Here is a 26,290-nt window from a genome sequence, read left to right on the forward strand (position 1 = left end):
AACAATCAAAAACATTCATCATGGACACAGTTATGACCCAAAAAGAAACAGTACCTCTGCCTTTAAACACAGTCGAAGTGTAACAAAAAAGTAAAAATCACACATACCCTTCCCCCAAAACACTCACAACATCCTTCCCACGTGAAAAGATACAAAAAACAGAAATGAGGTCCAAAAATAAATCAAATGAAAGAAATCTTTGTTAACAGACACAGTCCCTGAAGTTTTAAGATGTGGTCTTGCTGTAGTCATACCACCTCATCTGACTCCAAACCATGTACTTCATAGAGAGTGTCCAAGATATTTAGCTGCTTTTCCATGGCTGGTAAGTAAATGTTGAGGTCCCTCTGCATTCCTTTGTAAAATGTTTCTTCCTGAGGATCACAATCCTCTACAGACAGGGCTGCCACAAAGTCTTCGTAAGTTGGAGCTGCCCTTAAAGCTAACTGGAGAGGAAACAAAGCTATCAGGTTTGCAAAACAGGACAGGAAAAGAAACCTAACTAAAGCCAAGAAAAACTTCCAAGACATCCCTCACTGCACTTAGATTGTATAGCTTTAATGTATTTATGTGTACATGCATATGTTAAGGATTTTTACTGGTAGGAAGGCTAACATCTTTTTATTTTACTGTTTTTATTATCCCTGCATAGATCCCCAGTCCAAATCACCTTCAGGGAGGCCTGATTTTTAGGGAGCCTCTGTATATCATATTTTGTATTGATAAATAACATACACTAAATACAAACCCCAAATAAAGTACAGTTTGTTCAGGGAACTCCCAACCCAGTGTCACACACTACTGCACTAAAGCCCCATTCTCAAAATGCTCTTCAGAAAGCTCTCCCCAACATTTCTGTTTCTCCCAGCTGAAGTCTCTGTTATGATTGCCTGGATGAAGCTTTCCTTTCTCCTTTTGCAGTTTCAGTGATAATTTCCAGTGATAAACACAAGGGGGAGCTGCCAGACTGGACAAAAAATAAACCATTTCCTCTAGCCGATATATTCTACTACAACTCTTGACACATTCTGCACTAAACCGTCTTGAATGATCACATCCAAAGACAGATCAATCCTCAAAAAAAGCAACCTCAAACTCTAATTTCCTAATTTAATAGCCCTGCAAGACTGTGCTGAAAAACACATAATGAACAAAGTGTACAGGCAAGCGTGATCTGGTTTGGCACCAGAAAGCAGGTTCCACCCTGAAATCCCAATACTAAACATAGTGATAACCATGACAATTAGGTTGGACAAAGGTATCTATTAATTGTAATGCTTAGAAATTTAACATAGGTTATTAATTACATACAACATAAGATCGCACGAACAAGACCCCCACCTTCATCAGCAAGATAAATACTTACTGCAAAGACCCCGCGGACAACCCAACCATGGTGCTGCCGTAATGTCTTTCCATAAGCATTGTCTTAAAGGAAAAGTAAATAAGAAATAAATAAATCAAGAGATAAATGTATGGCAGTTTTAAGTTTGCATCACAAAGAGAACTTAGAGCTTAGAAATTACTATTATATGATACATTCTTGTCACTGGATGCAAATAATGTCTGTTTCTGAGCACCACAGTTATAACTGAACCTTGATGACAGATACAGGATTTTTGCACTGGGGTCTCAGCTCTGCTGTCAAATCTCCTTCAACACATCCTCAGCAAGTAAGTGTTCTAACAGACAGGAAGGCAAATGTAATTTTTCATTTGACTACCTGCGTTTCATAAATAACACTTCTTCTACCGTCTAGAACTCAGTCCAGTGCAAAGCTGGGAACATATTATATGGGGTTAAACAATCCTGCAAGCTGATGGTTAGCCAGCTCAGGTGTTAACCAAGAACTCCACATCTGAAGGTCCAGTTTTGAGGACCAGTAGAAAAGAAAGCACCAGGCCTGTACTGAAATAACCCTCAGGATCTCTCTTGTGAATGCCCAGAGTGCAGCCTTTGATGAAGACCGTTGTTATGTTCCTAGGCACCTTCACTTTCATGTACAAACTTCCTATATACAAATCCAAACATCTCTGAGCCATATTTTCTCACTCTTAGTTTGTTACTGTTGTAATTTCATATTCTTGTGCTTCAGTTGAATTTTTAAATATCTGACATTGTATCACACTTTCCCTGATTGAAAAATCACCAATGCATTTTCCTGCTTACTCAGGGATAACCACATCAAGTCTAAGGCAGGTTTGTATTTTGTTTTATACTTGCTGTGGGCACTAGCCTAATTCGGAAAGTGTCAGAAACTGTGTACTTGGAAAAAATTCCTTCACTTCTGTTACAAGTTCCCTTCTAATTGATATAGGCAGTACACAACCCTGCTGGCAAAGAGGTGATTTCAAAGAGCGATGCCAATCTCACAAGGAACTAAAAACATAACACAACAGTAGCTATAAATTCCAGAGCACTCCTGCTGCAAACTCATGGAGAAAACAGAACGAGTACTTTTTTCCCTTGTCAAAAGTATACCAGATAAGGAAATCTTTATCTGCTATTAAATCAACATTGACAAGTTATCTAGTAATCCACTTGAAGGTGGCCGTTTTCAAAACTGTGGTTTTCAAAAAAAGTTATGTCTTGGAGATTACTTGCATCATTAGTCACTGCAGAAAAGAAAACAGGTTCTAAATGAGTAGGAAAGCAGCCAAGTATGTAAATTCAGAAGCACACAAAGAACAAAGCAACTGGCACTTACTCAGAGCTGTTTGGATATTCTTTTCCCCATTCTTCACTTCTGTCAAAAACCCTTTCAAGAACTTTAAGCCTCTGTCAGGATGAACCCATGAAATAGAAAGAAACCGTGTTTATAACAAAGTAACCCAAAGTATAACAAAGCCCCTAAAGTCACAATACAACTCAGAAGTGCAATAAAACTCAGAATTAAGGTGTTATTTTCAATCTGGATTTAAAAAAAATGGAGCCACAACCTCCAGCTTCTCTCCCTGCCCAAGGAAAATCACTTTGCTAAAACATTTCTGCCACAGCCTGAAATCGCCTGCTTGATGTTCTGGCCCAGAAAGATCAGTCACTCACTGTAACTTCACTTTTATGGGAAAAACAGTTGCCTAGCATCGCTTTTGCAGGCCTTTTGGCAAAACTGCAGCGATACAACCACAGATGACATATTAATCTTGAAACTAGCCAATTTGGATTAATGAAGCCTGTGGAAAGTACCTGATTTGCTCCACATACATAAGCCTGCACTGGTCCCTCATAGCACCTCAGCAGTTCATAGGGTGAGCAGATACAAGACTTACCTTTTCAGCCACAGAAGAGCCTCCGTAGCAGAGTTTCTAACTTGTGCTACACCTGCATTCACTTCATGCAGCACTATCTTCTGAAGAGTATCAAATTCTTCTTTGTTGGTTATAAATTTCTGGTTTATTTTCTGGGGAAAAAAAAACAACAAACCAAGAGCCAAAGCTTTAGGTTTTTAAGACAAAAGAGTGGCCTGCCCTATAAATACCACCTATTTACCAGAACTCTTCCCTTCAAAAGCATACCACAGATACCCAACCATGTCACACACTCCCCACAGCACGACTGCCCTGCCATGCTGGACATGCCTTCCCAGAGCACCACCCCAAACACATCTGGCTAGCCATCTGGGTAGTGCCACCAAAAAAACCCACCTCAGTCAAAGATTTACATGGAATCTGTGTGACAAAATGCTTTGGATTCACATGACACCCCGCACACTGGTGGATAGGAGTTAACTCAAGCTGCTCTCCAAGCAAGTCTTATTTGCCCCATGCTTCGACTACAAGCAAGACTACCTTCTGACAACTGCTAAGCTGCAAATTCTTGATTACACTTAGCAGTCTTCAGCATGCTTAAGCTTTTTTAATTTATTCCCAAGTTTGTTATACACAACTCCTCACAAAAACAAGAGAGAAAATATATAGAATCATAGAATCGTTAGGGTTGGAAAGGACCTTAAGGTCATCTAGTTCCAACCCCCCTGCCGTGGGCAGGGACACCTTATGCTAAATCATATCACCCAAGGCCTCATCCAACCTGGCCTTGAACACTGCCAGGGATGGAGCATTCACAACCTCCCTGGGCAACCTATTCCAGTGCCAGGGCAGATAAACAGATTCTTCTTCTACAGTAAAGAAGTAGCTTCCTATCAGTTGACAATAAATATTCAAGGTTTTAGGTTTTTAAATAGCATTCTTCTCTCTTGCTATTTTCTGTCTTTCATTGACTACCTTCAGTGGGATAAGCAAATACGTGTCTTTGCACCAAACAAATCTGAATGCATGTGATGCTCCTTATCATCCACTCAGAAGATATGTTTTGCCTTTCTTTTTCCCCTTTAAAGAAAAGCTATGAAGTCTCGCTATGAGTACATCTTCTCTCACAAGCAGCACCTCAAACCTTTTCAGACTTGGAGCTGGAAGAACTTCCAGAACAAGAACTGGGGCTGCTGAGGAGCTGTTTCTTAATGCACTAACTTCCTCCCCCTTGGTTGAGGAAAGGGTTTCGTCCCGCCCCTGCCAGTTTGTTTTAGAGTCTAAAGTCAATATTGCTACCACCTCATCATGACTTACAACCTATCAAACTAAGAATCAAGTCATATTCCTTAGGTGTAACAGAATTTTTATATGGCAGTCAATCAAGTGTTTTATAAGCTTATGCACAACAACTGGATTTATCAAAGACCACATATACTGTGAGAACAGAATTAGGGGCATTTCAGCATTCTGATCTGACAGATGGTAGCATTATCAAATATTAAACAGCCTTCCAGTATTGACTCCTACAACAAAGATTCTTAAGCTTTAGTCCCTAAAAAAGATACTTTGTTAATAAAAAAAAAAAATAAAAAATCAGTGCTAGAAGTAAGCTTTTACCTTGATGTTACCTACAAAATCCATTTTAACAGGAGCAAAAACAGTTGGCCCCAACTTGTCTAGAAAAGAAAAAAAGTCCATATTTTAAAATTGTGCCTTTTTCCAGCCCTCATGTCTTCATGTCTTAGTAACAATTAATTTCATTTACTGTCTTAATCCTTCTACATGGCAAGAGAATATCGATAAAATCGACAAATGAACAATCAAAGTTTTTTCTTTGGTGTAGAACCAATGTTCATACAAGTGTTTAATACACCAACCTACACTTTGGAAGCCTTCAAAAGTGTGCATGCTCACAGGACCTCAATCCACTGTTAGATGCAAGGACCAAGCAGGTAGGGGGATACACTAGCTGGAGATAGAAGTCTTTCAAAAAATCATATTGCTAGTTCATCTGATGGTGTGCTGTCAGCTGTACTGGATGTGTAAGGTATGCACACTGCTCTTGAGGGGAAGAAATCTATCTATTCCGGATAGATATTTCCAGACAGACTATACATGAGTTTGTACTAAATGAGAGTGGATCCTGTATAAAGGGAAGGAGTAAAAAACATCTTCAGCTATCAGTCAAATTGCTTCTGCTGATAGCAACTGTTTCTACTATATCACTTTGGCAGAAAAATTAATTCTTCAAACCAACTGCTCCACCTTTTCTTGCAGCTGACAGCAGTCAAAAGTAGTCAGGAGAAAAGAAGTAGCTGCTTACCAAGAACAGGCACAATTGCGTAACATGACTCCAGAAACTCTTCTGTTGGAATGCCCTCCTCCTCCCGAAGTTCAATATCACTGAACCTGGTGTCCACGGCAAGCAGAAAACTGTTACGTTAACTCATTTTGTGCATCTTCTAAAGGCAGAATTACATTTCATGCCCACTTCATTTTCATAGAGGTAAAATTTATAGATATATTCAAAATCAAATAAAATCTAGTGAAACAAAACCAGCATGACTTTTGTTTCACTCGCTTAAAGAAAATAACTGCAGAAAATACACATTCAGTGGTGTGCAAGGCTTGTAATTACAAACAAGGAAAAAACCTCCCACTCTACTCTACTCTGCACAGCTAATTCTACAAAGGATATCTTCTTCAATTACTGTGCTGTATGCAGTGTTGTTAAGTAATCTCAGCAACTACAGCTTTACAGACAGAAGAGTCTTAAAAGTGAGTCAATTAAAGGCTTAACAAAGTTTCAATAATCTTTTAAACTGAAATTTGTATTACCTATTGCTCATGACACTGAAGAAGGTAGGAGAATCATTGTCATTTCTGTCTTCCTCACAGAGAGTCAATCCACTTAAAGAATTCATTTCCAACTGCAGTAACTTGTGAGCACCAGGGCTTTCTACAGCCTGCATCTTGCTCTCTCCATCTTCTTTAATGCCTTACATTTATAGGAAACAGAAGAAAAAAACATAGAAACAGAAAACAGCTACCTACCCATATGGTTATTCCTATTCATCGAGATGCTTCCTATTTGATGGAAGGCACTTGGATATCTGGATCATGCAAGTTTAAAAGCTTTCCCTGCCAGCACTATGACTCTCACCATAGGTCCACTGCGTCCTCAAACCACATTTCAACCAGTACCCTTCCCGTTTCTTTTAATGAGACGGGCCAAGCACCAGGCTCCAATGAGGTGAGCCCACACACCTTCAAGCAAGGACAGCCTTATGAGTGAAGAGGATTGAAGAAGTGATTGGGTGCAGCAGGGAGCAGACCATCTCTTCAAAAGAAAGACTACTTCTTACATGGTTCTAACTTCCCCAGTGCTGATAAAGTGGCACAGTGCATTTTCAAAAGCAAAAGAGTAACAGTGACTTGTTTGCTCCTTCTGATAACTAAAAAAAACCTGGCTGTTCAGATGGATACTGCTATGATATCAAAGGCTGCTATGTTCTCTCCGATTTGTGTGAGTATCTTTAAGTTTCTCAGAAAAAGATCCAAGTGTCCCTTCCACACTGCGGTCTAGCACATCCATTTCAAATGAATAGAACACTGCACGAGCATCACAGTATCACAGTATCACAGTATGCTAGAGATTGGAAGGGACCTTGAAAGATCATCTAGTCCAATCCCCCTGCTGGAGCAGGAACACCTAGATAATGTTACACAGGAATGTGTCCAGGCGGGTTTTGAATGTCTCCAGGGAAGGAGACTCCACAACCTCCCTGGGCAGCCTGTTCCAGTGTTCCATCACCCTCACTGAGAAGAAGTTTCTTCTCAAGTGTAAGTGGAACCTCTTGTGTTCCAGTTTGTACCCATTACCCCTTGTCCTATCATTGTTTGCCACTGAGTAGAGCCTGGCTCCGTCCTCGTGACACTCCCCCTTTATATATTTATATACACTAATAAGGTCACCCCTCAGTCTCCTCTTCTCCAAACTATAGAGACCCAGCTCCCTCAGTCTTTCCTCATAAGGGAGATGCTCCACTCCCTTAATCATCTTAGTTGCCCTGCGCTGGACTCTCTCCAGCAGCTCCCTGTCCTTCTTGAACTGAGGGGCCCAGAACTGGACACAATATTCCAGATGGGGTCTCACCAGGGCAGAGTAGAGGGGAAGGAGGACCTCTCTCGACCTACTAACCACCCCCCTTCTAATACACCCCAGGATGCCATTGGCCTTAGCCACAAGGGCACAGTGTTGGCTCATGGTCATCCTGCCGTCCACTAGGACCCCCAGGTCCCTCTCCCCTACACTGCTCTCTAACAGGTCGTTTCCCAACCTATACTGGAACCTGGGGTTGTTCCTGCCCAGATGCAGGACTCTACACTTTCCCTTGTTATATTTCATCCAGTTATTCCCTGCCCAACTCTCCAGCCTGTCCAGGTCTCACTGGATGGCAGCACAGCCTTCTGGCGTGTCAGCCACTCCTCCCAGCTTAGTGTCATCAGCAAACTTGCTGATAGTACACTCAATTCCCTCATCTAAATCGTTGATGAATATATTAAATAATACTGGTCCCAGTACTGACCCTTGAGGCACTCCACTAGTTACAGGCCTCCAACTAGACTCAGCCCCATAGACTACAACTCTCTGGCTTAACAGCATCTACAAAGGAAGGCAAAGTCTTATATATCCTTTGCATTTCTGACCTCATGAAGAACTACACAGAACAAGTCAAGAAACAAAAATGATATACTCGCAGCATCTGCAGCACACAAGCCACAGGTACAGCACATCTTGCTGCCAGACTGTAAAACTAGCATGCAAGATTTCTCAGGGAATCTGTCTCTCCAGCAAAGGAAGACTTTCAAGTGCCACTGAAGACTATATACGACCAACCTGACTTGAATTAGGTTGATCTCCTTACTTTAGCACTGTATTCTTGAGGTGTTACACTAAATGGTGACACATGCATTATTACTCTGCAGGGACTTACTATACTACATCAGCCACAGAAATTGGGGGGGGGAGGGGGAGGGGAAATAAATCAGGAGAAACCCATTTAAGAGCAAAATCACCATGTTCATTATCTTGGGCTTGGGCTTAAAGACTTCAGCTAATTCACTGACTTGCATACATATGTTTTGGAATAACAGCCAGGCAGAGAAAGCTACTGTTCACAAATGATACAGTCCATTCAACAGGACTAGCAGAAATAATGTGTTACTTATATAGGCTTACCAAAATTAAGTTCACCAGCCCCTAACAATATAGCTACTTTGGATGGAATTTTATACTCAAGCAGTTCAACAGCCTGTTACTGAAGCCATACACAAACCTAAGCTATTGCTAAGGTAATAGAAAAAATAAGGTCCTTTCTAGTAAACTCTTAGTTGCAGAAAAAGGGTTAATTTTCTGTAAAGATCCGTTATAGCAATCAAGAGCTACTACAAGGTCAACCCCTCACAGAAAGGCATACAAAGCTTTAATGTCCCCCTTTTGACACTGTAGCTGTCCGTACTAGCAGAGGTGCTAGCATTCCTAGTGGAGGGCCTCTGGGAATAATGTGCCTGTCTACAGTGCAAGAAGAACCCAAGCTCTGCCAGACTGTATTGTTACACATGTCAATCAGCATCTAGAGGAGCCTCCACCTGTCAGAAAGACTTTTTAGTTTCCTCCCCCATTCAGTCCCACATTAGCTTATGAACAACGGCTTCAGCTTTGCGGTTATGAGAAGAGTTGCAAAGGTCACATATCAGACTAAAGCACACTGACATTCCCCCTCCTGGGAAGCAAGGTATCAGCACACTCTGAAGCAGCCTACACCTCCCTCCATTTACATTTAAAAAAATAATGATCCCGGATAAATGCTGATGCATGTATTTACCTGCCAAATCCTCTGCTATGTGATTGTCAATAGAAACATCCTTACTTCCTTCATTTGTTTCCAGGTTTAAACATTCCAGACTTTTAATAAGGGTTTGCTCTTGATGGTTTATTTCTACTTTTACAGAGCCATTTTCACAGGGGTTCAATTCCATCTGCCTGAAGAAAGGGAAAGAATAATGGTTAGTATATAAAACATTGCTTGGTAAGCTTCTTCCTGTGAAAACACACAAACAGCAAGAGAAAAACAGCAGACAAATTATAGGCTGTCACAGGCTGCTCTGAGCAAAAGAACTTGTCTAAAATAACAAAAAGAACCAGGCAGCTCTTTGCAGCAAGTAGGATTAATGATTCAACCTCAGTTTGCTGAGTTTGAATATATTTCCAGTGAACTTTATTGAAAAGAGACATAATAAAAAAATAACACAATTGATTACAAAAAAAAGAAAAATAACAGGCAGGTGTTGTAATATATAATGTTGTAATATATAATGTTGTAACATAATAACATCCCCTGATTGGTACTTTAAAATATATACCCTTGCCATCTATTCCACAAATCACAGCCTGCTCTCTATCAATGATTTTATAAGGTTATGGAGTGGAACCTGAGATGTAGGACAGAGTACTTAAGTGGGACAGAACTGGCTGGTGACTAACCAGTAAGTCACCAAGTAGACGGCTGAGAAAAACAAAGGGGAAAGGGCTGCTAAGGGAGAGATGTGGTGAACCAGCTCCCTTTTGTTGTGTCAGCTTTCAAGTACACAGCTCAGCTATACAATTCTGCCTGCATCCAATACTAGAATAAAAATATGGAAGTAACAGCTACTAACAAAAACAGATTAGAGAAAGACTGAAAGTAAAGAATTTTGTTATACCTTTCCATTGGCGTGTGACCGGACAAAACAGAGTGCTTTACCTGTAAGATAAGCGGGGAAGGAGAATATTCTTTAAAGCAAGACAACTGTATCATGCTTCTCAAACTTCATGTTTTATTAAATACAAATTGGAGTCAGCAAAAAAGCCAAAAAACTAAGCATATGCTCCCCAATTCTCTGACCAGGAGGCAGTATACAGACAAACACAAAAGAGGTGCTACATTATTACACTATTAGAATATTTCTCAGATGCGGTGACACATCTACCTTCCTACATATACCTTAATCTGCTGTTTGCTAGATGATCCAGTTTTGCCTATGTAAGTTGTGGATCCAGGATTCAAGAAAGTGCCCTTGTCTTGAAAGATAAGCTCATCAGCTCCTATTGGTGTATTACCACAGATCCAATGTTGCACGAGCTTAGGAGAGTAATAATTGCGGTAAGCTCCTTCAGTGGACCAACTTGCCAAACAGCCAAGGTATTTTGAAACACCACTGTCTGCAGCTGGAGCAGGCCCAGAAAGTTAATGCTTACTAACTTCCCCCTGTCATTAAAAGTTAAAAGATTGGTCACTGCTTATTAAAAAATGGCCCTACCTCACTTGCAAACCACAAGAAATAGCTGGGTACATCCAGTGGAGGATTACTAGCTCTAATACAGTTAAAACCACATTCCCTACTTCTGCAAATGCTGCTTTATGAAACAGAGCCTTAGCATCCCTCCCAAGGCTGAGAGAAGATGATACTGTCCATTACCTTGTTCGTTCTGAGAACTGCTAAATGTGGGGATCCTGGTGGGGTCTGATGCAGTAACTCAGAAGTGAAGGCAGTATTTGCAATCTGCATACACTCTTCAAGAGTCTTCAGGAAGGTGTCACAGGTTGATTTTAACAGAGCTCCCATATCAATCTCATTCTGTGGGAAGAAGCCAATTGGAATAAATAGACTCACTGCAGAAGATAGATCTGGAGCAACTAACATCTACAAAGCCCACAGCTGCTACAGTCATGATTTCTGTTTAACATGAATTAAAATGCATTGTGTCAGCGTCTCAGAGAACTGTCATCCTGTATTACTGGGGCTATACCCCCCACAACATTACCAATCTTATCAGTCTCTGCAACAAACTCAGTATGCTTGCATTTTAAAAGCAATACCTTTTGGTTACTTATCCCTGGTGTTAAAAGTGTATTAAATACTAAGCCTTCATGTATTCAACAATGATATTCCAGAAGACACCACTGACATGAGAAATGAAAAGTAAACAAATAGATACAGAATGTTCTGCAGACAGTAACTTCAAAAATCTCATGAACAAAAATTTACTGCAATTGAAAACCAGGCAGAATGAAGTATCACATGGCCACAATACTCTTCATCAGTTATTGATGCAGTTATTCAGCAGTTATTGATGCTGAAATGCTTTTAGCAATAAATCTTTCCAATTAAATACCACCAAGATCAGGGAAAGTGAGTCTTCCCCCAGAAGCATGAACTATGAGCTGGATAAATACCACATTACTTATTCATTGTCAAACACCTGTGAGCTGCAAGTTCTAACAATGACTTTTAGTCACACACTACACCATGCTTCTGCACTGCCTGTTAATTCACCATAAAGAGCTTATCAGATATCTTTACAGAGACGGTTTGGACACACAAATGATTAACCTTCAGATGTTTTGCCTGCCTGTCCTGCACCTGAGGACGCATCTCTCCAGGGGGAGGCATCCTGGAACTTCACACCAGCATTTCTAGCAAGTGATGTGCATCCTCCTTCACATCTTTCCCAAAGCAAGGGGCAGATGACTGTCATTAGGAGATTGCACTTAAATGAAGCTGCTTTGGTCAGGAAGATTTGCAAAGTTTGAAACTTTAACATAAACAAGGCTAATCAAGCAGGGTGCAATATTAAGTAACTGTGAGTGAATACTACATTGGCTAACCAGAAGAATTCACAATGCTCAAGAGTTTACAGATGTGATCTACACCAAACTAGAGCTGTACCTCTGGTTCTGATACGCCAGAAATGCTAGCTTCCTTTGTTTTATGCACCTGCTGAACAAGGAGGTTACAGTACAGTCTGAGTTCAGACATTTTGGTCTTCAAGGCTTCTGTGTTTTCAGTGAACTCTAAAAAGTGAAACAAAAGAAGAATTAAATTTATTGCATTCATCCTGAAGTATATGATTTTGGACAGCTGCTGAAATAGTATTATCCAATCTAATTCAGTCAGTGCTTCCTTACTTCAAAACATTTTCTATCAACTCAAAAAGGTGAGCGGGATTTGCCATAAATTATGCTCCTGACAGATAAAATACTGTTTTATTATTTGCCATCACAGATAAGAAGAGTGAATAGGATATGCTCCTAGACTTAGGACATAGAAAAAGCAAGTACACAACACTTGACCTTAATAGGCCTTTTAAGTAGTGAAAACAAATAGGATACATAGGGATTTCATCCTGAGTAGTTTAAGGGGCAAACAATTACACTGTGAATTAAAAGATCAGGGTTCTGGGAGAAAACACTGGAGGAAAAATACACATCCAGTCCAACATAAAGGGATTAATTTAATATATATACTTGAATCTTGAAATAGTTGAGGTTGGAAGAGATCCAACAGAGACCAGATAGTCCTATTCCCTGCAGATCAGGGTCAGCCAGAGCACATCGCTCAGGGCCGTGTCTAGTCAGGTTTTGAACACTGTCAAGGATGGAGACTCAGCAACCTCTCCTCTGTTCAACCTGTTTCAGTGCTCCCTCATCCTCACAATATAAACATTTTTGCTTATGTCTCGGTGGAGTTGCTTGTGTTTAAATTTATGCCCATTTCCCCTCATCCATTCACTAAGAGTCTGGCTCCACCTTTTTTATGCTCTTCCAGCAGATATTTCCTTAATCATCTTAGTGGCCCTTTGCTGGATTCAGTCCAGTATGTCCGTATGTTTCTTGTACTGAACACTGCAGAACTGAGCAGATTAATCCAGATATGACTAACAGTCAATCTGAGATTTTTCAGAAATACTTTTTTACATTGAAGTTCCAGAATTACAAAATAAGTTTGTTTGTTAACAATACTAACATGATTTAGTTCTGCAAATACATCAGTACCTTTTCACCCGTGCTACTGCAGGTCAGTTATACCTGTAAACTTTGCCCTGCTTCTAAGCACTGCACATCAGGTCTCCACTTTGTGCAGGACTCTACAAGTCCACCCCTGGCAGTGTTCAGGGCCAGGTTGGGCAGAGCCTTGGCTGACATGGTTTAATGGGAGATGTCCCTGCCCATGGCAGGGGGGTTGGAACTTAAGGTCCTTTCCAACCCTAACTATTCTATGATGCTATTGTATGATTCTAAGTATCATCTTCTGCTCAGCTCTGACTCAGTTTGAACTGGTAGATGCAAAGCCTGGGGAAGATGCACATAAGGCCAAGAGGTGAAGTGACTTCTCACCTCAGGTAAAGGAAGTATCTGCTGCCCCTGCATTTGCTCAGGATCACTGACATATTAATAATTCAATGTTTTCCCATCTTCTACATAGTCACTGTGCTGAGGTTACACAAGGTTAAGCCCAGAGGTCTCACAGTGACTCATGAATAACACCATACTTGTAAGCAAGCGGGTTTTTCACTGGGGTGAAAGTGAGATTGTTGATGAAAGCAAAGAGGTAGATAAATTAATCTTCACAGCTTAACCATGATGGCATTTCAGTTTCCAAATACTAGTACGCATCAATCACAAAGGGTATTCTTGCCTTTCTCCTTCTGTGTCCTGCTGTCAGTCAGACAGGCTTTGGCAGTTCCTAGTGCAACCAACCACTTTTGCCTTTCAACAGCATTTCTTGCCTTCAGATAGAAGTATTGTTCCCCTGGGATGATCAGGTCCATTCGTGTGTTATCTGCAGGATGAACTGGAAGCAACACAGATTTCAGACCAGTCCCTCACCCCTTCCCAGCCCAACTGAGTATCTTAACAGATATGTTAAGTGGCAGGTCAAGCAGTAATGAAGGAGAGGCAACATACAGCCCAAAACTTCCCGTTTCAATTTCATAACATCACTTCTGGGTTGGGGAATAGACAGGCCACCCACACGTACAGCTGTGGGATAAAAGGCTATGAAAAGCAGTTTTGTGATCAGTACAGTAAAATCTGGGAGCCTTTATGGAAATGGAATCCTCTCTGGCAACCCTCTCTTTGAGGTTTCCAGCCCCTAACTGTACTTCAAACATGTGGCAAACATGCTCTGAGAGAGCAGACCTAGTATTTATTTATTATTCATCTTTCTAGCTTCAGCTTTGTTCATATGAAGAGTCATTCGAAGCTGTATGATGTTCCACCGTGACTCATGAAACACAGTGACCCACATGTAGAATACCCATTATATTAGAGGCTTGCAGCTCTCTAGCATTTTTAAAATACTATAAAAACCGGTACATAGATTAATATATATACCAATACAAATACATACCAAAGAAATCAAGATACCAAATAGCTCTTGGGACCTGAAATCTCATCTTGAGTGCAACATTACTAGAAAAACTTCATGCAGCTGAGTGTTTCTGTATCTTAGTTACCTTGGATTTCACACACGGCCATTTGGATGCTTCCCTTACAACCCTTCCAGGCATCTTCCTGAGAGTCATAATAGGACAGGATGCCACCACAGAGAAGAAACCATCTAGGCTGCCAGCCTGAAAAACAAAACTGCATTTCTCAGTTACTCCTCTCCCTGCAGTTCCACCACCTCTCTCATTTGGGATTCACTGCAAGTAGGCCCCCAAAGGTTCTCAGTTCCCCTCAGAAAATTAAATCCTCTGAAGTAGTGAAGATCTGTGGACAGGCCTGGTTGCTGCATACCACAACCCCTGCTTGCTGGCAGCTACATGTCCTTTCTGCAGGCAGCTGGGCCACAGCAGTATGCTCCTGAGATGCCATATGTCATTTTCAGTAGTTTTGCTAACATTTGTGGCACTGACATACTCTCTTCCAAACTTACTTTTTCAGTTCACCACCCCTCAATTCCTTCCATCACTCCCCAACCGACCTCTTCTGTCTTACCGAAAGCCATCCCAGCTGTCTTGCCTTACATGTCTACCTTCCTTGTTAGAAGGGCTAGCCACATTGTCTTGAAAAACAATGGGCAATAAACTCCTAAAAATCAAGGGAAGGAGAGGACAGAGGTGGATCCATTGATTTCTGAAAACCATCTTTCAATTAAACGGTTCTCAACAGCTCTTGAAACTCCCATGCTGCCCACACAAAGTCTTGAATTAATGACATGCTCTTCTGGATACTTCCCCAGAGAACAACCAAAATGCCAGACTAGACCAAAATCAATAGTTCTGGTACACTTTTGCCCACCAAGCTGCCCAACTTCAGAACTAAATCACCCCTTTTGTTTTCTTCTTTTCTAAGTACTGCAGCATCATGAAAAGATAGAAACAAACACGGCACAATTAAATGTCTAATTAAAAACTACAAGCTCATCAACTTAAGAAGAAATGTGACAGCAACATCACTGGAGGAAAGCAGCTTTCATTACTGAGCTACAAGTTTCCCTGGCCAGGATCAATGGAGTGAGAGGCTGAAGCTTCCACTCCACAGGAATGACTGCGCCTTACCACCTAGGGACTGACCCCTTAGGCTACTGCTGAAGCCAAGTCCAACTCAGTTTAAGGTCTGAAAGCCCTAAAGCCACAAGCTAATAGTAGGAATTTGGTTTTGGGTTTTTGTTTGGTTAATTTTTTAAACAAGCAATACCACTGTAGCTGGGCCAATGTGGTCTGTAGATTGCTGTACCTTAGGGGAGGCTGGAAAACAAATTAAATCCTTTTCCACACCCTTCCAGAGCTTCCCCATATTTCCTAGAAGAATGTAAATACATTATAAATCCTAAAGTATTCCCAATACTTCTTTATTTTGCATGTAGAGGAAAACAATCACAAGAATGAGAATTGAAAAAAAACCCAAACAAAAACCAAACAAGACTGATTTTTATTTGTCTTGCCACCAAAATAAAGAAATTATCCGAAAAGTCACTACTGATATAGAGGAACTCACAGAAAAAAGGAGGTGATTGTTCAGCAGAGAGAAGCAGTTAATTGCTTTAGACACTCAATGGCACAGAACCAATCCTTTAACTAATGCACAGCGCCACAGTCAATACAAGCCTCTAATTCAGTCTGGAGATCCTGCTGCTGCACATGAATCATTTCAGCCACGGCCATACAGCTTACAATTGCAGCTGATGCTAAACCAAACTGCATCCCATCAATCAAAGGCTGTGCAATCAATTAGCCAACATACAAGGCACTCTGCCTCCATCACTTTGGAGGCTGGTTAAAAATACACTATGAGTCAATATATTTTGTTGAGGTTTTTGTTTGGTTAGGTTTTTTGGCAGCGGTTTTGGGGTTTGTTTTTTTTGTTTTGGTTTGTTTTTTTTTGAGTGGGAAGCAGCAATTACTTGTCATCCTTTGCAGAACCTAGCTCTTCTTTATTAAGATATGCATTAAAAAGTCTACGACAGGCAACTGTTAACTAGGACAGCATTTTCAGAACAGAACTGTTCTGATAAATGCAATAAAAACACATTTTTGTAAAAGAAAACCAATTTAAAAAAAATTAAGAAGATCCCAGCAAGGTCCTTTCTGTCAGAAGATGCAGTAACCACCTCGTACTCACTGAGTCAGCAGCCATGGGAAGGTTATCCTAAACAACCAGCTAAAAATAGTGTGTGGCTGACAAATCATAGGCAGTGCAACAGGGATACAATCTTCAATTACAGGAGCTTCACACTGGCAAGCATATAGAAAAGGGAAGGAAGAAAAAAACCTCCAAACAACAATAACCAACAACAAAAATCAAAGCAGCAAAAGGACACTTGGATGCTTCCATGGACACAAGTGTTGGGTTTATTCATTTTTATTCTCTCCCCATAGACTGTCCTGAGAATACTGCAATTTTTGGAACTGAGCATTCAGACCTCACCCGATACAGAAAATTAAAGCCGATCCTTCCAAGGTCTTATTGGTACTAGCACTGATACAACTTTGGAGAAGAATTTACTAAGTCCATTTATAGTGGTGGTGCACAGACAGGACAAAATATAGCTCATACTTCCACAGCTCATTTTGGAGACACAGAGCCATTAATGGTAAAAATTGACCTTGCTGGAGAAAGACAGGTATGAAAAAAAAAAAACAAACCCAAACAATAAAATGCAAAGTACAATAAAAGCTAGCAGCAGCTTAAGGTATCAGCCATAGAATAAAATCAAGAGATTCCAGACAACTTCACACGATACAGGTTAAGGTCCTAATACATACTGCACTCCTGTGTGAAACTTTTAGTACCTATAGTACCTGGAAGATTTGATATTGTCCACTACAGAAACAGATATTTAAGCAATCTGCTTAAGGATTCAGTATTTCGGCTGAAATTTCGACAGCCTGAAAGACCTGTCTACTTCCACCACTACACTTCAGGAAGTCTGGATGCAGCCATCACTGAGCAAACTTGACATTTCTTGATAACACAGTTGAATTTTGGACATAATTCAAACCTAAATGTTATACAACTCAGGCTCCAGACAGCATTCATTCAAAAGTGCCAAGCCTGAAGACAGAAAAAAACATTTGAAGACATGCAGATCACATTAGACATCCACAAAGCCAAACCATCTGGGAGAACTGCATACTCAACAAGTCAAACTGGTGACCTGGAAAACAAGCTGCAATTAAGAGATGCCAGTTCCAGCTGCATTTCTAAAAGACACAAAGAGCAGACACCCAGGATTTTATTATTGCTTGCTTTCCACTAGAATTATGTAATAGAATCATAGAATAGTTAGGGTTGGAAAGGACCTTAAGATCATCTAGTTCCAAACCCCCTGCCATGGGCAGGGACACCTCCCACTAAACCATGTCACCCAAGGCTCTGTCCAACCTGGCCTTGAACACCGCCAGGCATAGAGCATTCACAACTTCCCTGGGCAACCCATTCCAGTGCCTCACCACCCTAACAGGAAAGAATTTCTTCCTTATACCCAATCTAAACTTCCCCTCTTTAAGTTTTAACCCATTACCCCTTGTCCTATCACTACAGTCTCTAATGAAGAGTCCTTCCTCAGCATCCCTATAGCCCCCCTTTAGATACTGGAAGGCTGCTATGAGGTCTCCACGCAGCCTTCTCTTCTCCAGGCTGAACAGCCCCAACTTTCTCAGCCTGTCTTCATACGGGAGGTGCTCCAGTCCCCTGATCATCCTCGTGGCCCTTCTCTGGACTTGTTCCAACAGTTCCATGTCCTTTTTATGTTGAGGACACCAGAACTGCACACAATACTCCAGGTGAGGTCTCATGAGAGCAGAGTAGAGGGGCAGGATCACCTCCTTCGATCTGCTGGTCACGCTCCTTTTGATGCAGCCCAGGATACGGTTGGCTTTCTGGGCTGCGAGTGCACACTGCCGGCTCATTTTCATTTTCTCATCAACCATAATACTACAATACTTTATGCTTATTAATTTCTTGAGCTTCAACATAAGTCTATATAAAAAACCTCATGCAACAGATAGTCCTTGGACTTCTTTGACCTTAATTCAGATTTTAAGTGTGGATAAGACATAATTCTGAAATTTCCATGTTACGGCAACATCTGCCTGATGGGAAGGAGAAATTAACGCCTTCATCACATCCATATTCCTAATATTACAGGCAAGACCTAAGACTTAACTGCAGGTGGCAGAGCAGGGGCAGATCCCTGCTTTTCTGTGCAGGATCACAGCAGAGTCCCAGAGTGGCTGCTCTGACAGTCAGAGACATCTCACAGCAAGAATAAGTAATATCCACCTTTTCATCCCACCCTGGGCAAAGTAAGCTGTGCTGTATGTTCACCGTACCATCATCTACCGCTTTATCTCCCAGTATCCAAAGGTGGAAGAACCACTGGCTATGCTCAGTGCTGTATCAAGCTAGACAAGAGCTGCTGAAACCTCAGCTCAAATGGGACCAAGAGTGTGCAGGTGTCTTGAAAAAAGCAAGAGCAAACACGATACATGTCCTTTCCCAATTGTCGGTACTGATTTAAGTCTATGAATGCTGCCATGTTTGCACCTTTGCTAAAACCCAGCCTGCTCTTGGTTGTCTGCATAGCAGCTGTTTGCCAGCAGACAGCACCTTCTCCTTGTGCAACTGTGAACACAAAACACCTGCATTCCAGTTACAAGGAAAGTCATATTTTCCAGTTGCAGGATGCATCTAACAGCCAAAACATTGGATCACGTCAATATATCTTATTTCCAGTTTAGAAAGAAGACTACTGAGCTGCTAATGGACTGTGCTGAAAAAAACCTCAGTTGTGCACAGAGCTCCTCAGATATACAACACAAATGTTTCATACTGGCCCAGAAGACCCACTGCTGGTCTTAATGCACCAATGTCCAACACGTAAGGATTTCCCTAGGGAATTAAAGCTGTGGAAATCTCCATGTCACAAATTGAGGAAATGCTCATTTTCAAGATCCCAGAGCACCAACAATTGGGCACCCATGCTAAATCTTACAATCCAGTTCTTAACAACTAACTGCATGACTAAGTTCCGTGCACATGGCCATGCGTTTCATGCTGTCAGTCACCACCAGGTTTCTCGCAGGGAAAAGCATTCAGCCAAAGAGTTTTCTTACACAGATCAAGCTTGAAAACTTTCCCTCTTCCTTCTCATACAATGAACAGAAGTAATACAGTTAAAGGGTTATCTTGACATAAGCAATCTGCACTGAAAACTGCTGCCTGCTTTCTCTATACAGCCTCCTAAGGCTACCCAGTATTTTGGGAAGGACAATCCCAGGTAATAGAAAACATTTTGCAGCCTTAATTCTCTAGCAAAACAATTTGTCAGGATGAAAAACCAGTCTATATCCATGAGGGACAGCAGAAAGGCTTTCAAGAGTGTGTGACAATTCATGTCTCTCCTCTGAGCTATTATCTGTCACCTAGAGATCAGCTTCTAAAAATGCCCATATTGAAATTTAACTCTGATTATGTGCATATTAACAGCAGGAATCAATACTAAAAGCCCCTAACGGTAATGAATTTAACAGATGTAGTACTTAATTGTATCACTTTTTAAAGCACTTGTTTGAGGGACATGAGCAACAACAGCTGGAACTAGCTTTAACACAGTGATCCACTCCTCAAATGATTTTTCTTGCAGGGATCCCATAAAAATTACTCATTTCAATCACAACTGTTAGGGCAGTTCTAGCAGCAGTGGAAAAGCATCCTGCTGTCTGAGGGATTTGCTTGTAAATGATTTTATACCAGTGACCAGCCAAGGCACAGAGAGCACAACGGATCAGCAGTCAGGCATTAATGAAGGGGCACAGCGAAAGGATGAAGGGCAGAGACAGGATCGTGATGAGCGATGGAGGCAAAAGTTCAATAATCCAGGCCACTGCTCAGACACGTTCTTTCAAGTCATTCATTGCTCCTGGGAGTTTCCATCCTCTGTTTACACTTCCCAGCCCCAGCAAACTAGCTGCTCCTCTCTCTGACCCCTGGGGTGATTATCAGGCCAGACTCAGCCAACCAATGAATTTATGTAAACACAGATACCACATCGTTGTATTTCTTCATGATCATTCTGCCACACCTTTCACTTCTATCCTGCCCAGTCATTCCCTGTGAGCACACACTTCAGTGCAGAAGGACTGAATGCAGAGGCACTGGTACTGCAGCATACCTGGCAGGGAACACTGCACCATGTAGGCTCTGCAGCATTGCTCAAACACCAAGAGAGGAGAGAGGGGACACCGATTTCCATTCCTGCAGCCTCACTAAACTTTTCTGCTGCAAGCACATTATTAAATTCCAAAAAGGTATGACAAAAGCAAGATTGCTTGAGGAAGATCAGGGAGGAAGGAAAGAGAGACAAGAGAAAGAAGGTCAAACCACACAAACATAATTATGCAAAATCTAAAGAGAAGGAACTAACCAGTGCCAAAAGCATCTGGGGTGAGAAGTGTAGCCAGAACTGGGTGAGACTTGGTCATCCGTCTAAACCAACACCTGGTCTCTGAAAGCAGGGACAGTCAACAATACTGGGCAGACCATTAACAGGAAGGAAACAGAAACCTCTTTAGGTCTACCTCCACAAAAGCCAGACTTCTAATTTTATACCACCAGAACTTAGACTATACCCAGAGACTAAAAAGAAGGAAAAACATTATAAACAAAAGCTTTTTTGAACAAGATGTTTATCCAAGTATGAAGTTTTCAATTACTTCCTTCATCTCTGAGAACACAGAACCTGATTTCCAGAGCGTGGTATCAACTGAAAGTTTACATGTTTCCCATCCTAAAAAGTCAGATTTCTTTAGCTGAACTCCCAAAAGAAAGACCTATTATAAGCAGTATCATGTACATCCAATTCAAGCTATAAAACCTAATGCTTTTTCACATTTTCTTGAGCTGTACCCCCAAGTTTTTTAAGTAATTCCAGATCATTAGAAACATGAGTAATGTAAAGTTTTATGTGAATGCTGAAATATACTGCTTGGTGCTGGCTCTGGGCATCTTCAAATAAACTGAAAATAATTCAGACCACAACAAACGAGTGGATGATCACATACAGGAACATGGGGAGGGCTAACTATGGTATTTGGTGCGATGCAGTCTCACTAGTGATTGCATATGTGTCATACCTTGAGGAAAGATAAGATAGTGTTACTCAGCACAATTAAGGAGGTGAATGTTTAAATACGAAGAAAATCTTAGCTTTGCGAAGAAAAATGATCAAAGCCATTTCACAGAGCACATAATGAATACCAGGCAAGTCAGTGGAGGCAGTCAGCATTTTTTTTTCTAATGACGAAGCCGCCTTTGATCCCCAAGCCAAGAGCTGATACATACAACCTCTTCCAGAGTTAGTGGCAATCCCGCCTGTGGCCAGTGATCCCACGTGAGGCGTGCCTAAGCTGAATATCTGAACTGAATTTCAGCAGCGTGTGGGAGGAATTAACTTGAAAGCGCCAAGCTCTCACACACACCACTGAAGGAAGGTATTCCCCAACTCCATGCTCTGTTCCCCTGTGGGTAAGCAATAGCTTACACATTCTACAAACCTGGTAAGAAATAAAAATTGCAGATGATTTTTACAAGGCAATCTCCAAAGAGTAGACAAATTTGTTTCATTAATCAGAAGGTATGCTTAACAAAGAATGTGAATTGGAGCTTGAGTTCAGTCAGAGTCCTGTGGGAAACAGCTTCCAAACAGCAGAGAGCAGCCTTCATGTGCAGTTCACCTCCACTCTCTCTCCTTCCTTTGTTCTGCCAGCAGCATCCCCTAGGTTGAGATCAGTCCTGCTACAACACTGCAGCCAGGATCTGGCTCTGCTGCTGTCCACACCTGAATGCCTTATGTTCAGCCAGGACCACAGGCAGTGGCAGCACAACAGACTGAAGAGCTACAGGGAAGGTATGGAGCAATCGCCCCATACCTTCCCATACTTTTATAGCCCCAACTGCTTACTACAATAAAAAACTGAAATATGTGTAATAATCCCTTTATCCATGCGATAAGCCCATCCCTAGCCTCCACAACCTTTCCTGTGCAATGCTAACGTTAGATAAAGAGTTTTGGCAAAGGGTGAAGTCTTGGAATTTTTTAAGATCAACTTGCACGCTTTGACTGCAGGCTCAGCTGAGGTCAACAGTGCCTGCAGGATGTAAGTCACCCAGCTCTGGGGATATTTAGGATTTGTAATTTGAAGTTTGCAGAAGCATCATATACTTGCCCAAGTGAAAAAGTGCTATCACACTTTCTACATCAATGGTAACTCTGCTTCCAAAGTTCCTTCCTCCTGTAAGTTTTTAACAGTGTTGGGGGGGCAGCATGGATGAGAGCAATCTCAGGACACACTTACAACAAACATAAGATCCCAAGTGGATTTTTAGAGGCTAGACCTCTATGCATGCATATCTGATCCAAAGTTGGCACACTTCACTTAAAAAGAGGACATTGAGAAATCACTATCTGGTGGCCACTGTGTTAGTGGGAAAAAAACTCTAAAATCTCATTTCTCTGAACTCAAGAGATTTCAGAGGCAGCACTGGAACCCCTGCATATAGAAACCACAATGTGAGCTCAGGACCAACACCAGAGGAAAAACCTTAATTCAATTAACCCTAATCTATATATAACAAAAGCAAACAAGTGCATTTGTTATAAACAAGATAACTTGTTTGAGCAGTAAGACAAGCTAATCCATCTTTCAGTTGTTGGCAATCATGCTATGCTTTCTTTGCCCACAGAAAGTCAAACTTGTTTCCTACTTCTGAAATGCTCTTGCTGTCAATAACTATGTAATTTACAACACAGATCTAGCTCCCTGACCAAGAGCCAGGGGGAAATAGGTTAATGTAGACTTGACCTCTCATGATGGTGATGTTATAAAACCAAAAGACTCTATCACCAACAAACTCATATCAGTTCCTCTTTCACAGCAAGAAGGGAAAGCAGTTCTCATTTTCTACAGTCAGAAGCTTGATCTTCGATGAACGTCTTATCTCCTCTCTGTGTGAAACAAAGGTGTGTTCTTTGTTATGAAGAGGAAAGTGCGCAAGACACCTGCTGTGTATGTTTGTATCAGCACTGTATTACTAGCACAGGCACACACCAACATACGGAGATGATACACATTTTCCCTACCCTTTGCATACATCCTTTACACTATGCAGCACCAGACTGATTAACCTTGATCAAGACAAAAGGCATACTGGGGGCAGAATACTGGCAGAAATGCTGTTCTGGATGACCTGTTGAACCTTCTTAGTTCCCTTAATCCCTGAAAGGAGGCTTTCCTGTCTCTCACTCCCCAGCTCTCTGCTACTGCTATGATAAATGCCACATTCCAGCATGTGGGTTGTTTTTTTTTTTTCCATCATTGCATAAATTTATAACTTAATGGCTTCAGGGCAGGAATTCTTCATTTCATGCCAAAAGAAAGCACATGTAAGCATAGTTAGCTTACAGAGCAACAAATTTCTTGTTCTCAAACACACGACATCTTCTACAACCTAAAAGGCACATAGTGACCTTGACCACCACACTTACTATGAGAGTCAAGTTTCAGCAAAGCAATCAGAAAGATGCATCAATCCTCCACCACAGACTTTCTCTCTGTTGAGAACAAAACCTCATTTAGTTTTTAGCAGATGCAAGTCTCATATATCTTAAGAAAAGATATTCCTTCCATCTGCATTCAGTTAGAGAGAGGTTTGCAAAGCATCATCCTTCTTCATAAAGTGTCATTTGGTTGAAAATGTGTATCAGAGTGGCTAGCAAAAGAAAAAATATTAATATTGATGGAACAGGTATACTTCTGGTTCTTAGGCTTCATCTTATCATCAGAAGACAAGTCCAGCTGATCCTACCACACGCTCACTTGGGCACAAATACTACAATGCCAAATGCCTGTCAGTCATCTACACACGCACTGGTTCCCACAGACAAACATTCCCCAGGTCTCATGGCACAAAAGCAAGTGCAAGGGTTCCAAATACATACCAGCATTTAAGCAATGCAAAGAAAAACACACAGAACTGTAGATAAATGTAACCATAGATGTTTTTATATGGGGAAAGAACTAATCATAGAATAGTAAGGGTTGGAAAGGTCCTTAAGATCATCTAGTTCCAGCCTGCCTAACATAGCCTGAGTTCTGCAAACCGAATGGAAAAGCCAAGCCACATGCTCCATCACTCAAAAGCAAAAAATAGATAAATAAAAATCCATGTCTATTCACTGAGACCTGACAAATTTTGATTCCCCTCTCAGAACACCTATTGCCTAGAGGGGAAAAGCTGCAGCAGTCTTCCAGCACACCAGTAAATCCAGCCTCACGCACCACTCTCCCCATCCCCCTGCCACATGAATTCATCACTTGCTTGTGCTTCAGCTTTTTCTCGGTTTAATCCCGATTTCTTACACTTTCGCAACGAACCGGAGAGGTGCAGCTGTTCCAGCCTCTCTAAGAAGAAACTCCAGCAAGAAGGCATCCCTCATACACACGCTACCGCGCAGAACTTAACACATGGCAACGTCAAGGTGGTCGTGGTTTTTTTCCTTTGACCATCAAGTACCCAAACTGCTTCAACAATCCACAGAGAGGTTTTACAAGCCTAAACTACAGCCCCCTCCCCCCGACTCCAACGCATCCAGCGGTGGACGTTCCACAGGAATACAGGTGGCACCGACACTCCCTGCCTCTACAGCATTTCTAACCCCACCACCTCCGCTGAACAAACCATGGCCATGTACGGCTGTTTCCAGTCTGCTAACAAAATCAAGCTTCCCATGGCACGGGGACTCCCCAAAAACGACAATCTGGGCCTGACGCCAGTTCCTGTTCTTTCTTTCTTGTTTTCAACGCATTTTCACCCAAACCTCCCAAGTGTAATTTAATGCCAACACCTTTTCCTCCCAGATCTAGGATTCCCCCAAATCCCCACAGCGCCTCCGTAAGAGCAGTCAAAGTTTCACAGGGGAAGTTCGCTGGCGAGTATGACCCAGTGCATCCAGAACAACCCTGAACCCCAACCCACCACCCCAGGGACCCCCCACAAACGGGTCCAACGCCTCTTCCAGTGCTGGGCGGTGACAATGTGACAGCACAGCTGGGTGAGCCGGGACCGGTCCCCATCACGGCGGGGTCAGTGTTGATCCACACTCAGCCAATACACACACAAAGCAGAGGAGGGCACCGTGCCGCTGGGGAAGCCCGCTTCGCGCGGAGGCTGAGGACCGGCAGCAACTCACCACTCAGGTAGTTGGTCCACTTGTACAGCACCCCCTCCATGGCGGCCGGCTCCCGCCCCCATGCAGCGCGGCCGACCCCCGGCGGAGTCACGCCGCCCGCCGCCGCCCGCACCCCACCGCGCCACCGGCACACAGGGCCATAGCGGGGCGCCGCCCGCCTGCAAGAGCCGGCCCGGCCCCTACCGCCGAGCCGGCCCACCGCCGCCACGCTTCTAGCGCAGCCGCGCACCCACAGAACGACCCCGCAGCGCTACGCAAACGCAAGCAGTTCCAGGAATCGCAACTCATGTGACAGAGAGAGGAAAGGAGGGAAGCGGGAGCGGACCGCCCAAAGCAGGTGGCCTTCCTCAGCCAATCAAAACTCGCCGTCGGTGAGAGCACCGCCCAATCGGCGCCCGGCAGGAGCCGGCTCTTTTGTGTGAGCGGTGCGCCGGGCTCCCCCGCTCTCTAGCGTTCGC

The 26,290-nt window shown here is 42.2% G+C and overlaps 2 protein-coding genes across 4 annotated transcripts in view; both read right to left on the reverse strand.

Annotated features, from left to right (window-relative positions):
* Window positions 1-26,067, reverse strand: PLEKHA8 (pleckstrin homology domain containing A8). The gene is made up of 14 exons (XM_057424927.1): window positions 25,833-26,067; window positions 14,593-14,709; window positions 13,773-13,928; window positions 12,024-12,148; window positions 10,773-10,931; window positions 10,017-10,057; window positions 9,140-9,297; window positions 6,090-6,249; window positions 5,575-5,660; window positions 4,869-4,927; window positions 3,270-3,400; window positions 2,708-2,778; window positions 1,367-1,428; window positions 1-446 (listed from the first exon to the last, which is right to left on the reverse strand). Exons 1-14 carry the CDS (start codon window positions 25,870-25,872, stop codon window positions 249-251), a joined length of 1,563 nt encoding a protein of 520 aa, XP_057280910.1. The 5' UTR covers window positions 25,873-26,067; the 3' UTR covers window positions 1-248.
* Window positions 1-26,290, reverse strand: part of WIPF3 (WAS/WASL interacting protein family member 3) — a 302,270-nt gene that overhangs the window by 191,577 nt on the left and 84,403 nt on the right. The window lies entirely within an intron of this gene.

Source organism: Pezoporus wallicus, unplaced genomic scaffold (assembly GCF_028554395.1).
Source record: "Pezoporus wallicus isolate ANWC-B61680 ecotype Strahan unplaced genomic scaffold, APGP_CSIRO_Pwel_v1 contig_3181, whole genome shotgun sequence".
Lineage (NCBI taxonomy): Eukaryota > Metazoa > Chordata > Aves > Psittaciformes > Psittacidae > Pezoporus > Pezoporus wallicus.